Consider the following 14238-nt stretch of genomic DNA (forward strand, 5'->3'; position numbering starts at 1 on the left):
AAACCTGAGGGGGGTTAGATACTGTACCTCCGAGAGGTAAGAGGTACGAGGTACAGATGGTGTGATATGATGTTATCGAAAACAAAATGAGAGAGAGAGAGAAAGAGGGAGGTGGTGGTGTCGCTAACATCAACCCATCTATATCAGTCCATCCCTCCATCTCTCCATCTGGTACATGGCCTGGTACCCAAGTAGGCATGTACCGCATTACCTTCCTCGTGCATATTGATACCTCGTATGTTTCTACCTACTTCGGTAGGCAAGTAGGGCTGGGTACCTGGTCAGTGGTCAAGCTGGCAAAATATAGGGTGCAATCGGCGATTCCTCGCCCGCTAATTGATAATTTATCCGTGATCGTGACCGTGATCGTGATCTGGACCAGCGAGGACGAAGCGAGAGAGGGAAATAACCCTTTAAGGAAGACAGGGGACGGGGTACCGGGTACGAGGTACGAGGTACCAGCTATCGTGGGTATAGTGGGTGCAGTGAGTACAGCGAGCTCAAATATATTCAGCACATAAATACACACGTAGCTCGAGTTGAGCGTTGAACTTGACTATCCACTGGAACAAAGTATACATTTGTGACTTCCTGTGACTGACTGCCTCATGGTCGAGTTCAGAGAGAAGATAGAAAAAGGAATGGAGGGGTATATTTCTATGTATGTATAAGTTACATTCAAATCGTCTATGGGCTACCTAAATCTATGTACCGAGTTTGTGTACCGAGTTTGTGTACCGAGTTTGTGTACCGAGTTTGTGTACCGAGTTTGTGTACCGAGTTTGTGTATATATCCGATGTGCCCATGTGTCCATGTGTCCTCGCTAAGACCCCTCGTCATTCTTCTGCTGACTAGTAGTAAATATTGACATGGTATGATATGAATGAGTTCATGGGTAAGTGGCCTCTCTATTCCTCGGCTTCCCGTGTCGTGTAGCACCCTATATCCAATGTGTCAATGAGTGCAGAAGTCAACAAAACACAAAACACAAAGCTGATTGCTAGCCCTCTCGGGTATCTCTGGTGTCTCTGGTGCCTCTCTCAAGCCTGTCATGGCCCGTCAGATGGGCACCTTGGTCAGTCCTGTCTGCCCGCCCGCGGCCATGCTCCGCCCATCGAAACCCCAATCAGGACTCATTAAACGAACGATCCTCGCATATCTCGTTCCACGGCCCGCCGCCTGCAGGAACTCTGTCGCCACTGTCACCACTTGTTGGCACGTTCCGGCATGCAGATCCCCGAATGTTGAGAATGGGCCAACTCCATCGATCAAACCACCCAGTCGTCTGGGCTCGTAGGGCTCGCGTCGATTGAAAAAGGGAAACAGGCCTTTTGTCCCGGATAATTGCATACTCCGTATATCCGACTGGCTCTGAAAATCCAGGAGTTGTGGTCGCCTGCCGTATGTCCCACTTAGAAAGATTCGTCTCACATCTCGCACTGTCACCCACCGTCCATGTTTTGTTCACAACCACACCGCCGTTGCCGCTCCGGCGCCATTGTTCAGCTTCGTCCTCGCAACCTCTTTAATCTCGACACCGTCCCAGCCCAGTACAAACACAAATCCCTCCTCACTATCGGTCAGCGCCAGATACTCTACTCCGCCAATCGTCGGACCGGGCTGGATCGCATTCGCCCATCCGCCACTCGTAGGTGTCTCCCACAAGTACAGCAAGCCTTCGTAGAGTCCACCGAAATTGTATGCCGCGTCCTGAGAGCTTGCCGCGGCCTTTCTGTACGACGGGTGGGCAGTGACCGAGGTGTCGACCAGGCCTTCGTCGGTCAGCTTGTATACTGCAACATATCCCCTCTTGCCCTCCTTCAGTCCCCGTGTACTCGCGTATAAATACTTTGGCTTGTCGCCTGAGGAGATACTCGTCCGTACTTCATCAGCCCAGTAGTCCTCGGCTTTCTCCTCCAGAGGAATTATTCGGACGCCTTGTTCATGCTTCAGATTGACCCCGTGATTAGTGGCGGAGAACACGTCCACGACACTGGTGTGTTCCTGCAAGCAATACACGAATTTTCCGCTTGGGTGTGGCCACACGTGTCTTGGTCCATCTGTGGGACGGGGTGAGATGTGTTTCTCCCCAGGCGTCAACTCTCCGGTTCTGGGATCGACCGAGAATGTCCAGATACAATTCCGCCCAATGTCCGCAACGTAAAAGGCTCGACCGTCGGGCGAGAGGTCTGTGGAATGAGCGCCGTGGCGAAGTCCTCCAAAGTCCATGACACTGCCATCATCACGCTGTGCGTCTGCGTCCACAAACGAGAGGAGTTGAAGCGGTTGGATTCTTCCGTCTTTGACGACCCCATTGGCTTGAGCATGATCAGAATTCACCGGTGCGATGATATTGCCTGTCTTGGGATCCAGACTAAAGACCTCTCCTGTAGCTCCGCCCGCAGAATAGAGCGCTACTTCGTTCGCTGTGACATAGCCACTGCGAGACCGAGTTGGGGCACTACCCAGCAGCTGGATATCTGTCGGGGAGTTGACGGCATAGGCAACCACGGCGGGAGGCTCTGTCCATGCAGTGGCGTACAGGTTCCGCTTCCCAGTCTGCTTCGTGGGGGAGAGATGCAACCAGGAGTGAGACCCGATGGCAGTGGCGCAGTGAAGGACTTGGAGACTGCCCGAAGAGTCCGTCGAGGAGGGTAAGGGAGGCGTGAATCTCAGGGTATAGAGCTCAGGGGTGTTGAACGTGCCAACGAGGAAGTCGTAAGTTTGTGACATGGTACAATACTCCAACCTTTGGTTGGCGAGCCGTGTGGTTAGTTATGGGTGTTATTTAGACATGGTCAGGATGCAGATTCCTTTTCTCGATTTCAAAATCAGAAGTCAGCAATCCTCCTTACATGCCGGGGAACTCGGATCTGTTTTATTGTCTTTCAATGGTGGTCAGTTGGGTGTAATATTGTATTTGTCAATCGGATCGAGCCCTATCGGCGAATTGGAGCCGCAGCCGAGGGGTGGGTGGCTGTTGTGAAATTTCGGCCTCTTCGGGAGGTTTTTGTTGTCCGCAGGACAATGGTGAGCTTATATGCTTTGAGTGTATCAACTCGGGTGATGACTCTGGAGAATCGAGGGAGGTCAGGCTTCATGCTCTCCAAGGAATAAACAACAGAATATACAAGGAGAAAAATACAATCGAGTTCTCGATTGCTTGTTCGGATCGTGGCAGCGTGGCAAGGTGCGGAGAATAGTTTCCCCGATTCCCGTATCCGATGGGTTCCCCGCAATTCGACATTCTCAGCCTCATCCGAAATACGAGGCGCCCGTTGACTAGTGACTAGCCAGGAACGCCTCTATTGCAGCTCGACTCAAGAGATCCTTAGCCGATTGGGGAAGACCTCATACTGCAGCGTAATGAGGCTTGAGCACCCATGGGGCTTTGTTTGGGGATGTGGTTACCATGAGAAAAGAAGTCCGCCGAATCATTCCGAATCACTCTAAACCCCGTTGTTCCTGCCGAGGTCAGTAAGAATCTACTCGCGATTGTCGCCCTATACTCACCCCAGCTCGCGTGAGCTGGGGTAAGACCTCACCTATCTCGTCTGCTATTTGTCGGGCTCACAGATTTTGATTCTCACTTGGGAGCAATAGTAGTATGTTGTAGTAGCGGCGAGAAAAAGATGGTGTGGTGCAACGGGTTCTTCGTTCTGTGTAATTTGGTAGGGTGTTCAACAGTCCTTGGGTCCCGAAGGCCTTTTAAGTCGTCCAATACAGAAGATGGTGTGTTTTCTGCGTGCGCTCTCCCAGGAAGGGGCGGAGATCGGTACAAGAGGCTGTTCGATTTCAGGCTGCAGATGGGTGTGTATACAGCTGTGAATTCTGATTCGTGACCGATCGTTTCGTTTCTGTCGGCAACAGATAGTATTGTCCTGAACTGGCAAAGATAAAGACTGCACTATCCTACTGTTGCCATCTTATATATACAAAAACTCCTTGGTTTCGACTTCCAGGTCTTCCTTGGATTCCCAAATATTTGGCTCCGAATTCCAATGTAACCTATAGACAAACTATACTCCAGTCCCAAAAATGTGTTCCAGCGCAGCTCGAGCGGCCTTGTTGATTCCGCATCTCTCCGCAGTAATACTCTTCGCGCAAACTCCATCCGATCGTGAAGGGAAAGAATGTCCTTCAAATACGGCTCCCTTGTATAAACAGAAATACAACGTTCCGTGTTGGTTTGTCGTCAAGCCGCCTGCTATTCCATGGACTCCGTCGATGCAGGCGGATTCGAACTTTCCGCTAGGATATGACGAAGAAAGTCAACCACTTCTTGACGCCTGTGGAATTCGGCGCGATGAAGGACCGACTCTCCGCAAGAATCCAAGACACTGATATTGGCTATGACAATGGGGTTATATCCAACACGCATCTAGCATTTGGATCTGCACCATGGGAGAGGAGCCAGGTAGCTAAATCTACATTCTCAACCACAAATCTGTTACTATTAGAAGGATAATTTAGGATAATATTGCTCATATTAACTTACCCAAGTACTGGCGGATCACACCATCCTAACTGCTCGTTAATATCCCATCCATACTTGAGGAACAGCTCAAGTATAGCCGTATCATTATTGTCGACGGCAATTTTAGCAAGGTTAACCGTCGGAGAAGACCCTTGACTTAGAAGATATTCGACAATAGCCGTATGACCAGTCCGAACTGCACGGAATAGACTGCTCGTTTGGCGTGGAATCCAGTAGTCACCGGCAGGTGTACCGCGCAATTGATCGAATATGCGCTGTATAGTGCAGAGGTCTCCTTCGCTCGCTGCCTTTTCGATCTCGTCAAGTTGATCGCATTTGGGAGGCGGTGGAGGGCGAGGTTCGGGCACATCCCCCTCCCGGAGGCCACTATTGAAGTCGAAGACGTCCTCTAACTTCAGGGCAGACTCTGTTGCCACTCCTTAAGCTCTTCCGGGTCTGGGGTATAAACGCGGATTGGGCTTTTCTCCCAGTCCCAATGTTCCCGGGCATTATCCTGGAGCCGTGCCATGATGAAGCTTCAGGTGGTAGAAGAGGTGGGTGCCAGAAAACTCCCGGGATGGCTGCTGCATAATATGATGGGATCGGAGCGAGTTGGAGTGTAAAACGAGGAAACAAGGGCCGCAATGGCGCCAGAACAAGTCTCTGTGGCGTTTTTCGAACAGTTTCAATGGCACTGTTTGATGGTGTTGGTTCTCTCTGAAGAGTATTCAAAATGGAGTCAGAGGCACCAAGGACCGACCGAGTCAGGTGATTTGTGACATAACTGTGACGGACCTGTCCAAGGAGCGGGAAAGAAGGCCTTTGTTGAATTGTACGGCACAAAACGAAGTGCTTCTTTTCAGTTGCAGTCGACCGTCATGTTGCATAGAGCGATTCCTGTCTGTCCTTGACATGCAACTCTATGGTCTCTATATCAACTATCAACCAGTCTACCGATCAATTCCCCGAAAACAATAAATCAGTGAGTTCCAGGGCATAATTGTTTTGACTGCCAAGGTCTTATCGTCGGCGTCTCCCACATATCCATCGGTGGATTGTTCGGACACGCCACAGACCACTTACAGTAAGACTCCAAGCCGCTTTTAGAGTACTTTTGTCGGTGCAGAAGGTTTGATCCTATTAATTCGCATACCCACGCGAGCACGGCCGACGTCCGTCTTGAGTTGGGCAACTAGAGCCACATGCGCAGAGAGAGAGAGAGAGAGAGGGGTGGAAGCAATGGAAAAAGTGAATGCAATTCGCATCCTCGCCAAACCAAGTTAGGTAAAGAACCAGTTCTTTGTACGAGCAAACTCAATGAATTTATCGCTTCTCTAGGTTTAAAGCGGTCTTCCTGTATAGACTCCGACCACACGAGGCAAATGCGGAGGTGTCGGACCTCAAACAAATATAATCCATTACTTGGCTCCGTGGACAAAGACCCGTTCTTCGAGCGGCTTAAATGTCTTCGGGTAAGGCTCGCCAGCTGGCTTGCCAAAGACCAGCTGTGCTTTTAAGCTCCAGTTGTTGGGCACGTTCCATGTTGCCGCAATCTTTTCGTCGATCAAGGGGTTATAATGTTGTAGGTTTGCGCCAAAGCCTTCCTTCTCCAAAGCGGTCCACACTGTTTCCTCCTGTCAGCCCGAAGTACAAAAGTAGAGTGATTCACGAGACGCGAGGATGACTTACAAACAAATTGGTGCATGGCATTGGTGTGTTCACTCCATTGAGGGAATTTGTCTGCATAGAGAGGGAAAGCTTCCTGCAGCTTGGCGACATCCTTGGGCTCCTCGTAGAACAAGATGGTGCCATAGCCCGCCTTGAATCCCTCAAGTTTCTTCTCCGAAGCAGGCCACGCATCGGCGGGAGCAACCGACTTGACGACGGGGATCACGATATCACCCCACAGTTTCTTGTGCTCCTCGTTCAGCAGGACAACCACGCGGGTTGACTGCGAGTTGAACGAGCTCGGCACATTTGTGATGGCTGTGTTGACAATCTCGTGGATCTTGGAGTCGGGAATCGGAGACTCACTCGTCAAAGCATAGTAAGACCGGCGAGATTTGACAGCTTCCAAAAACGATTCCGACGACATTTTGCTGATCGATGATGTGAATGGACGTGCTTGCGCCGTTGACTTTGCAAGATTTGTAGTAGTTGGAGTTTTGAGGGAGTGCGTGTGAAGTGGAAGAAAGACAGAGACAGATGGCGCGCGAAGTGGTCTGATGTTTAAATATCTGAGAGTCTGAGATGGCGCTGTGAGACGCATGGTTCTTGCTCTGGTCCCTTTTCTCTTTCCGATCTTGAATGGGCGGTCCACAACAGTGAGCCAGCGCAGGGTGAACAAGAGGTGCTTAAAAGTGGAGGGTTCGAGGGAGGAACAGATTGGATCGGGTAATGCTTGGTGATGGGGTGATGGGAGGATTGGATGACCACTTCAGCTAGCTTGCTGATGGGATGGGCTAGAAGCTGGTAGACAGCTGCTTCTTCGGTGGCTCCACACGCTCTGTAGCTACGTGAGCAGCATTGACAAGGCTGGAAGATATTCCGCGCTTTGTCAGTTTTGGTGATGATGATGCCGTAAGCAGTGAGGATTGCGTCAAGATGAATCGGTCTTGTGGCGCGACGATGGAGATCCTGCGAGTAGCGAGAGGCGGTGATTCGTGGCGTCGTGGAAGATGGAAGAAATCGAGAGTTTCAATTGTGGTGGTGGTGGAGCTGGTGGCGGCTAACATCCACAGAACGTCCCGGCAGTTCAACTTCCGCCGTTTGATCAACCACTACAAGGTACAAGTATTTTGTCTGCGAATTGGTCTGCGAACCTTTGTCCTGTCGGGTTATTTTCTTCGTTCTCGACAGGTTGCGGTGGGTGTGTCAGATACAGCTGACCTCCAGTTACCAAAGCCTCCTTTCTCCTTTTTCAGAGAAGGGTGAATAGCTCCATAATCATTGGGCACATCCGAACCTTGTATCAACTCCCATACGTTATTGTATACTTGGAAGAGTGCCGTCTGCTCAGATGGAGCTGAGGAAATAGACAACAAGCTGAAGACTATATAGCTTCATCTCGGTGCCGCGTCCCGCCTATACCCAAAACATCGGGCAGAAAATTGGGGCGAAATTAATCCGATAATTTTCCCAGACAAGCCGACATCGACGATCTACTACGATGCTCCTGAGCGTATGCGGCGAGACGGCATATCGGGAAATTCTCTGCTTAGTTTTGACTGTATATACTGTGGACGATGTCCCCCACAATACCGAGAGCCGGCAGTCCGTGTTCCCATTGTTGACATGTCCACCCCCATGGCTAACTGAAGACTCCCTATAAAGACAACGAACCCCATTTCACCCATAGCTCTGGTTTGCTCTGGCTGAATGAATCGCATGCTATGCGCTTTTCTCTGGATCATGTCCGGGATTGCTGGTTGTCGTTCCCAGGCTGCCGTTCGTGCGAGTCCTCCTCGACCGCACCTCCAAGTCGTGGTGCGCACGGCTGCGCGTAGCATGCAAAGCGGCCATGTTGGCTTCCTGTTCTTCTTCTTCTTCACTACCACCCTCTTCGTCCACAGGCTTCCGGATCGCCATGGTAGGTGCAAATTTGGATCTTTGGCGGAGCTTTTTGCCAAAGAAGTAAAAGCACACAGGTATGGGGACGCAAAGAGCGGCAACACAGCCAAGAAGCGTGGCAGCCCATTCGATGCCGAGGTTATCAAACATTTGGCGCGCAAAAAGGGGGAATCCTGCCGCAAGACACGATCGCAGGAAGGTATTTGCTGCAATGGCCGAAGCAGCGCTGGAGATTGTCAGTACATGCGTCACTAAAACGTCGTGGACGAGTTTCCGACTTACAACATGAGGTACGAGTCAATGATGTAGTTGAAACAACAGATGAAGATAGCCAACAGACCAAACCCGGTAAAGAGACCAGACAGAGTCGGAACGATCCAATGAATTGATGCCTTGTATCCCGTCCAACCAAACCAGAAAAGACCAGCGGCAAACAGCACTCCCCCGACCATGACTGGTGGAAGACGCCATTCTGGGACTGGAATTCCGCCATTAGCCGCAAGCTTCTTGTTATAGGCCTTGGAATCCCAGATGATGTAGCCGGCGACGATGAAGATCCCAGCGACCATTCCAAAAAAGGGTAAGCCTGCAACACCAGGAGTGATATGGTGGACACCCTGGAAAACCAGAGGGTAGGCCGTCAGAAAGCAGTACAAGAGGCCATAAATGAATGACATGTAGCAGGTGATGGCCAGAATGATGGGCTCGGAGACCAGGAGTCGAATTGGACGGGAAAAATTCTTAGTGATGAGCTCTTTGAAGTCCACCTCTACCTCCTCTTGCTTCGCGTGAATACCCCAATTCTTAGTTCGGCGGCGCAGTTCCGCGGCTTTGCTCACCAAGACCACAGGGGCGTAGGATTCCTGGACGAATAAAATGACCAGGCACACAGCCGCAGAGCCCATTATGCCCGGAATGTACAGGTTCCAACGCCATCCTAGGTAAGATTTGTTGATAAAACCTCCAATGAACGGTCCGAGCATCGGGCCCATGAAAACCATTGAGGAGAAGATGACAATAGCTGTGCCTCTCTGTGTGTTGTCGAACATGTCGGCGAAGACGGCAGCCACGACAGCCAACGGACACGAACCGAAAAACCCTGTGAAAAATCTGGTAATCATAACTGTCTGTAGATCCTTTGCTGTGGCACAGCCGAAGCAAAAGACCGAGAAGCCAAACATTCCAACGATGATGGGCAGTTTTCGACCTGTTTGGACAGTGTCAGCATGTCGGCCTTCTCTCGGTTCTGACACCACTTGCCTCGCAATTCTGAGAAAGGAGCCCATATCAACGGGCCAAATGCGTACCCTAGGACGTACAGGGACGTGCTGAGTGTGGCCACTTCAGCACTGACTCCGAAATGAGCAGCCACACTGAAGGTCGAGGCGGAGAAAATAGAGGATGTGAAAGTACTGCACAAGCAGACATAAGCCAGGATTGCGCCCATGTACAACCTATGAGCGACGTCAGCATGAGCGACTTCTGTTCCGTCGTGCCGATCCGTACTCACTTTCGCCTGAAGGGCCAATTTTGAGGATGGAGAGGATCATCTTTGCCATCAAACTCCACAACGTACTCTTCCTGCGCTGGCAGATCGGGAGGATACGGTTTTCCACCACCAAATTCGGGTAGAGGTTTGGTGTCCGCCTTTGACTTTATACTTGCTCCCACGGTCTGAACTTGTTGCAAGCGGTGTGTTTCCATTCTGAGGTCCTCAATGGGATGGGTCCTCGTTCTCACGGCCCGTGTCGAAGGAACTGTTGCGCTTGAGGCTCCAGCAGTAGCTATTCTGCCCATATCGGGTGCAGAGGATGTGCTGGAGCCTGTAGAGCTCGAAATTCCAGATTGCTGAGATCTCTGGCTGCGCAATGACCGGCGCTCTTTACTTTCGTGAGACCATTGGCGCGTGGCCTGGAGCTCAGCCCGCTGCATATCCCGATCGACAATATCCATGTTGGCAGATGCGCAAACTGCTCTTCTTGTGTGTATTCGTGTATTCGGATCGTAGGGAGCCTCTGATATATGGCGGACTCTTCTAATCTCGTATGGATACCTCGGTCTTAAAGGTAAAGCACACCTTCCGCACGACTATGTCAAGGCACGGGTGGCGATGCAACTGTGGATAAGAATCAGCCGTGCATGTGAAATCGGCGCCGGCTCGCGATAGTGAAAGCACCGATAAGTCGGATATAAATGGGTATGAACGGGGTACGGGGGGCCGATATCCGGCAGGAGTTCAGAGAGGTGTCGAAGAGCAGAAAAGAGGGGATGGCAGCGCAGCGCGATGGGTAAATATTATTGATGGTTGTGGTGTGGTCGACGGTGAGGGCGTGGAAGCGAGAATATCTCGGTTTCAAGGCGATAAAGGATGCAATGGGTAGTCCATAGGCAGAGCGACCGATTCGCCAATGGTTACAAGCAAAAAGGATCGTATGTGCGAAGTGAGGGAAATCCAAATACTACAATGGCGATGATGGTGGTAGTGGTAGTGGTTGTGATTGTTACTGTGGAGAGGCGTGAGAGGGTAATGATGACACAGCTGCGGGCGACTTACACCAACTGGGGCTACGCCCACGAGCTATGACATGGCCGCATCCTCCCCGCGACAACCCTTTTCCTTTCCTCGAGGCCGCTACCGCAGCTTCTGCATTAGCTTCGAGGGCCCAAGCTTGTGCAAGCATATCCGGGCGAGTTGTCAACCACGAGTTGCGGCCGCAATATCACACCAAAGGAGCGAGACGGCCGATGGGAGGCCCAGCGCAGTCCGAAACCTCCATCCATGCCCAGGCGCTCCCAGGTTCCTCCCTGCGTTCCCAACGACTTGGCACCGCCCACACATTTAGCCGAATCATCGCACAAGAAACAATTGTTTACTCCGTCATCATGAATTGGTTGGCTGGCTGATTAAGCACCTTTAATACTAGTCTTGACGCCAGTGCCGACTATCTCTGCCCTCCTTCATCGAAGACTTCAATCCTCCCGAGGCGCTGACACAGTAACATGTGGGACAACTACGGAAAACAGACTACCTTGAAATCTAAATTGTTCCTACAGATGGCCGTTACGCGGCCTCGATATTTGTCTCAAAACTAACTCGCAACTTTGACATCGACAAAAAGTCTGTTGCCAGAGTGCGCTGGGAGGGCTCTGTTCTATGCAGGATGAGTGTCCCTGCATGATGGCAAGGACGATGTCTTACAGGAGGCCTTATTTCTGTCATTCCAATGGGGTCAAGGGATAGAGATCGAAAGGAGCAGTGAAACTAAGTTGACATATTTCACAAATCCCAGTCAACAACTATCGCTACAGCATACCTCACGACGTGACCCCATGTCCAGAAGTCAAGCGATTTTGCCGTCGAATTTCCGACCATCGAGTGTACTCACCTGCCTCCAGGACGTTGATCTTGCGGGTTAATCCACTCGGGGTACCCAAAATCACAGGTTCCCATTCTTCCTCCGCCTTTTCCATCCTCCGATCCTGAATACCTGGGATCATCTGGACATTTTTCCGTCTAAAGAGTACCACAGTGAGAAGAAGAGTTAAGATCATGAGTACACCTGCAACGATGCCGGCTGCCTGCATACCACCATACCTTCGCTCCACTCGACCCCCAATGCCCGTGGCCACCGCGCCGAACACGAATTTCAGAAACTGGGTGACGGCTATGCCCGCACTAACTCGTGGATAGCAGGAGAAATTTGTGCGCTGTTCTCCTCTTCGTCCTTTGACTGATCTCCGCACAGGGCGCCCAGTCATGCCTGGTTGCAAGTCTGATGTGTCGAAGGTCAACATTATTTGAGCATAACATTCTGCAATCGCCAAATTTGAGCCACATCCAACAAAAGCGGCGAACACGCATGGCACGACGACTGGAAAGGGGGGCTTTCTTGACGACAAGGCGTATCCGATTGCTACAAGCGGGAGAAAAACCGTGAAGGATATCCGCCGAACGGCATGCGACCGCCAGATCATGGCCCTCTGGAAGGTCATGCTGTCTGTACTGGGACGGTGGTACCGAGCACGACTCAGCCAAGATGCTTTCTGGAAAGGTATTGCCAAACCTGATCCAAATGCTAGAGAGAGAACGCATAATCCAACTTTTTCTGGACGATAGCGATATTCAGTGGAAGCTAAGGCTCCGAGCAACTGTTGACATTAGTCAAGCCCCTCAAGCCCGGCAAACCACGGTCAAGGACTCACCATTAAAACCAGAGTGAATTGTGCGTACACCCAAGCAGCATAAATGGACAGTACCAGCAAGCCTGGCTGCTTGGCCATCCGCCAACTCAGCCGCAGAGCGGCCATGACTTCTTCACCCCACCAGTACGGCCCGTTCCCGGTGAGATGAAGTTTGATCTCGCCACGAGCGATCCTGCTGAAGCTTCTGCCCTCGCCAATGACTTCTGCGATTGTTCGCCGGAATGCCGATCGCCGTACTTCTGGCGCAATGAGATTGAGCAGAATAACTGCCAACAGCAGCAACGACGAGATCCACATCCCCCAATCCACGGAAGTGTCGCTAATGATGAGTGCTCCAATGAGAAATCCAATGCTGATCGAGCCAACAGTGCACCATGACCAGATAGCTAGCCAGATTCCCATGCCACCTCCATGCCGGCGTACATCGTACGGATCAGGTATCTCATGTGAGTCACTGCTCTTTAGCGATGCGCCGAAGATATCCAACAATGTGGCCAGGTTGTTGATGTCAGCGAAACCAAGAACAAAACCTGACAATCCACGAGAAAGCAGGAGAATAATACGATATCTCTTTAAATCAGGGGATCTGAATGATGTGATCATGAGCCCCTGAGGTATCTGCAGACATAATGTCAAGGTGAGTGCTGCAAGGGTGTAAGGTTTCCGTCCGTGCAACAAGGGAAGGGGCCAGAATACCAAGGACGCAACGGCAAGTCCAAGATAGAGGAAGAGGTTCCCAAGAATGACATGACGATTGAAATCGACAACGACATACTGAATTGCCGGGACTTCTCCTGCATATATGCCGAGAAGTAAACCTAGACAGGCGACATTGATGCAGCTCACCACTGCTGCGAATCGTTTTCGAGACGGTGGCCAATTTCGAGCCACAGGTGCATGGTGACAAGTGGTGCGAACATCCAAATGTTCTGCTCGCTCTGGCAGGTCGATATGCTGTACACCATTGAGGTCAACCGTGTACGACGGATATGGCGATGGATGTTCCATATTGATGCTCACATGCCGGGATGGAATGCCAAACATCTCACTGAAATGCCTTTCGTGACCCAGTCGAGGGGCACCTAACAATGGTTCCTGGTCTTCATCGAACTGGACAACCTGCTGCTCGGTGTTCAGCGTCAAGGTTGGCGCTGGCCTCGAGGCCGAAGATCTCCTTTCTGCGATACCTCTGGAAGATGTGGTACGAGGGCCAATTTGCGGAGGGGATAGGAATCGAGCTGGTCCGTTCCTGGGCTCTGCAGCCAATGCTCTTGATCTTCTGTCCCTCGACAATTTCTTCTTCGTCTCCTCCAAAGACTCTGCGACAGGTTCCGGCAGGGGAATTTGTGGGTCATCGGTACTACGCGTCTTTCGGCGGCGAGGAGCAGAATCTCCCATTTTTCTCTCGTAACTGCTTGCACGCATTTCCGCAACAGATGTTCGCGACTTTAGAGAATGCCCGCCTTTTGGTAAGGATGCGATGTTGCATGTTCTTGAGGAGACTTCTTCCAGATATTTGCTGATCTTCTTTGCGAGACCTAGCGGCGGCCGATTCGGTGGGCTGGGCAGATTTCCGTTGTGTTGTTCGGGTACAAGACTGTCGTCTTGAACAGACCCGGCATTTTCGGCGAGTTTCACGGCTTCTTCAACCAGTTGCTCTAGTTCTCGAATGGTTTGAGCCATGGATGCCGACAACTTTTTACCTGAATCATCGTCGCTAGTGTCGTCATTGCTCTCGTTGCGTAACCTCTTTCGAAGGTCGCCATGTTGTACAGGGTGACTTGCAGAATACTTGGTCGTTCGGCCTCGCTCTGCTTCCATTCGCCGAGACCTATAGGTTTCGGATCCGATCGGAGGGTTCAAGAGAAGTTCGACGTCGTACAATTTACGAGGTGGGATGATTAATGTAAGGACTGCCTGAGATAACTGATAGGGAGGATACAAGCTACCAAGGAAATTTCGGTGGAATTGGTGGATAATAGCATAT

At 51.1% G+C, this 14238-nt stretch overlaps 5 protein-coding genes across 5 annotated transcripts; all 5 read right to left on the reverse strand.

Annotated features, from left to right (window-relative positions):
• Positions 1 to 1465: 1465 nt before the first annotated feature.
• On the reverse strand, positions 1466 to 2734 carry AYO21_09090 (hypothetical protein; the record flags this gene model as incomplete). Its single annotated transcript, XM_022659028.1, has 1 exon — positions 1466 to 2734. One exon carries the CDS (start codon positions 2732 to 2734, stop codon positions 1466 to 1468), a length of 1269 nt encoding a protein of 422 aa, XP_022508658.1.
• A 1761-nt stretch (positions 2735 to 4495) lies between these two features.
• Positions 4496 to 5007, reverse strand: AYO21_09091 (hypothetical protein; the record flags this gene model as incomplete). The annotated part of the gene is made up of 2 exons (XM_022659029.1): positions 4496 to 4865; positions 4916 to 5007. 2 exons carry the CDS (start codon positions 5005 to 5007, stop codon positions 4496 to 4498), a joined length of 462 nt encoding a protein of 153 aa, XP_022508659.1.
• Positions 5008 to 5896: 889 nt separating this feature from the next.
• AYO21_09092 (hypothetical protein) lies at positions 5897 to 6573 on the reverse strand (the record flags this gene model as incomplete). Its single annotated transcript, XM_022659030.1, has 2 exons — positions 5897 to 6102; positions 6168 to 6573. The coding sequence occupies 2 exons, from the start codon at positions 6571 to 6573 to the stop codon at positions 5897 to 5899; spliced, it is 612 nt and encodes a 203-aa protein (XP_022508660.1).
• A 1295-nt stretch (positions 6574 to 7868) lies between these two features.
• On the reverse strand, positions 7869 to 10001 carry AYO21_09093 (hypothetical protein; the record flags this gene model as incomplete). The annotated part of the gene is made up of 4 exons (XM_022659031.1): positions 7869 to 8274; positions 8331 to 9255; positions 9300 to 9502; positions 9559 to 10001. The coding sequence occupies 4 exons, from the start codon at positions 9999 to 10001 to the stop codon at positions 7869 to 7871; spliced, it is 1977 nt and encodes a 658-aa protein (XP_022508661.1).
• A 1362-nt stretch (positions 10002 to 11363) lies between these two features.
• On the reverse strand, positions 11364 to 14072 carry AYO21_09094 (hypothetical protein; the record flags this gene model as incomplete). Its single annotated transcript, XM_022659032.1, has 2 exons — positions 11364 to 12197; positions 12252 to 14072. The coding sequence occupies 2 exons, from the start codon at positions 14070 to 14072 to the stop codon at positions 11364 to 11366; spliced, it is 2655 nt and encodes an 884-aa protein (XP_022508662.1).
• Positions 14073 to 14238: the final 166 nt, after the last annotated feature.

The sequence above is a fragment of the Fonsecaea monophora genome (genome assembly GCF_001642475.1).
Source record: "Fonsecaea monophora strain CBS 269.37 chromosome Unknown Scaff85, whole genome shotgun sequence".
Classification (NCBI taxonomy): domain Eukaryota; kingdom Fungi; phylum Ascomycota; class Eurotiomycetes; order Chaetothyriales; family Herpotrichiellaceae; genus Fonsecaea; species Fonsecaea monophora.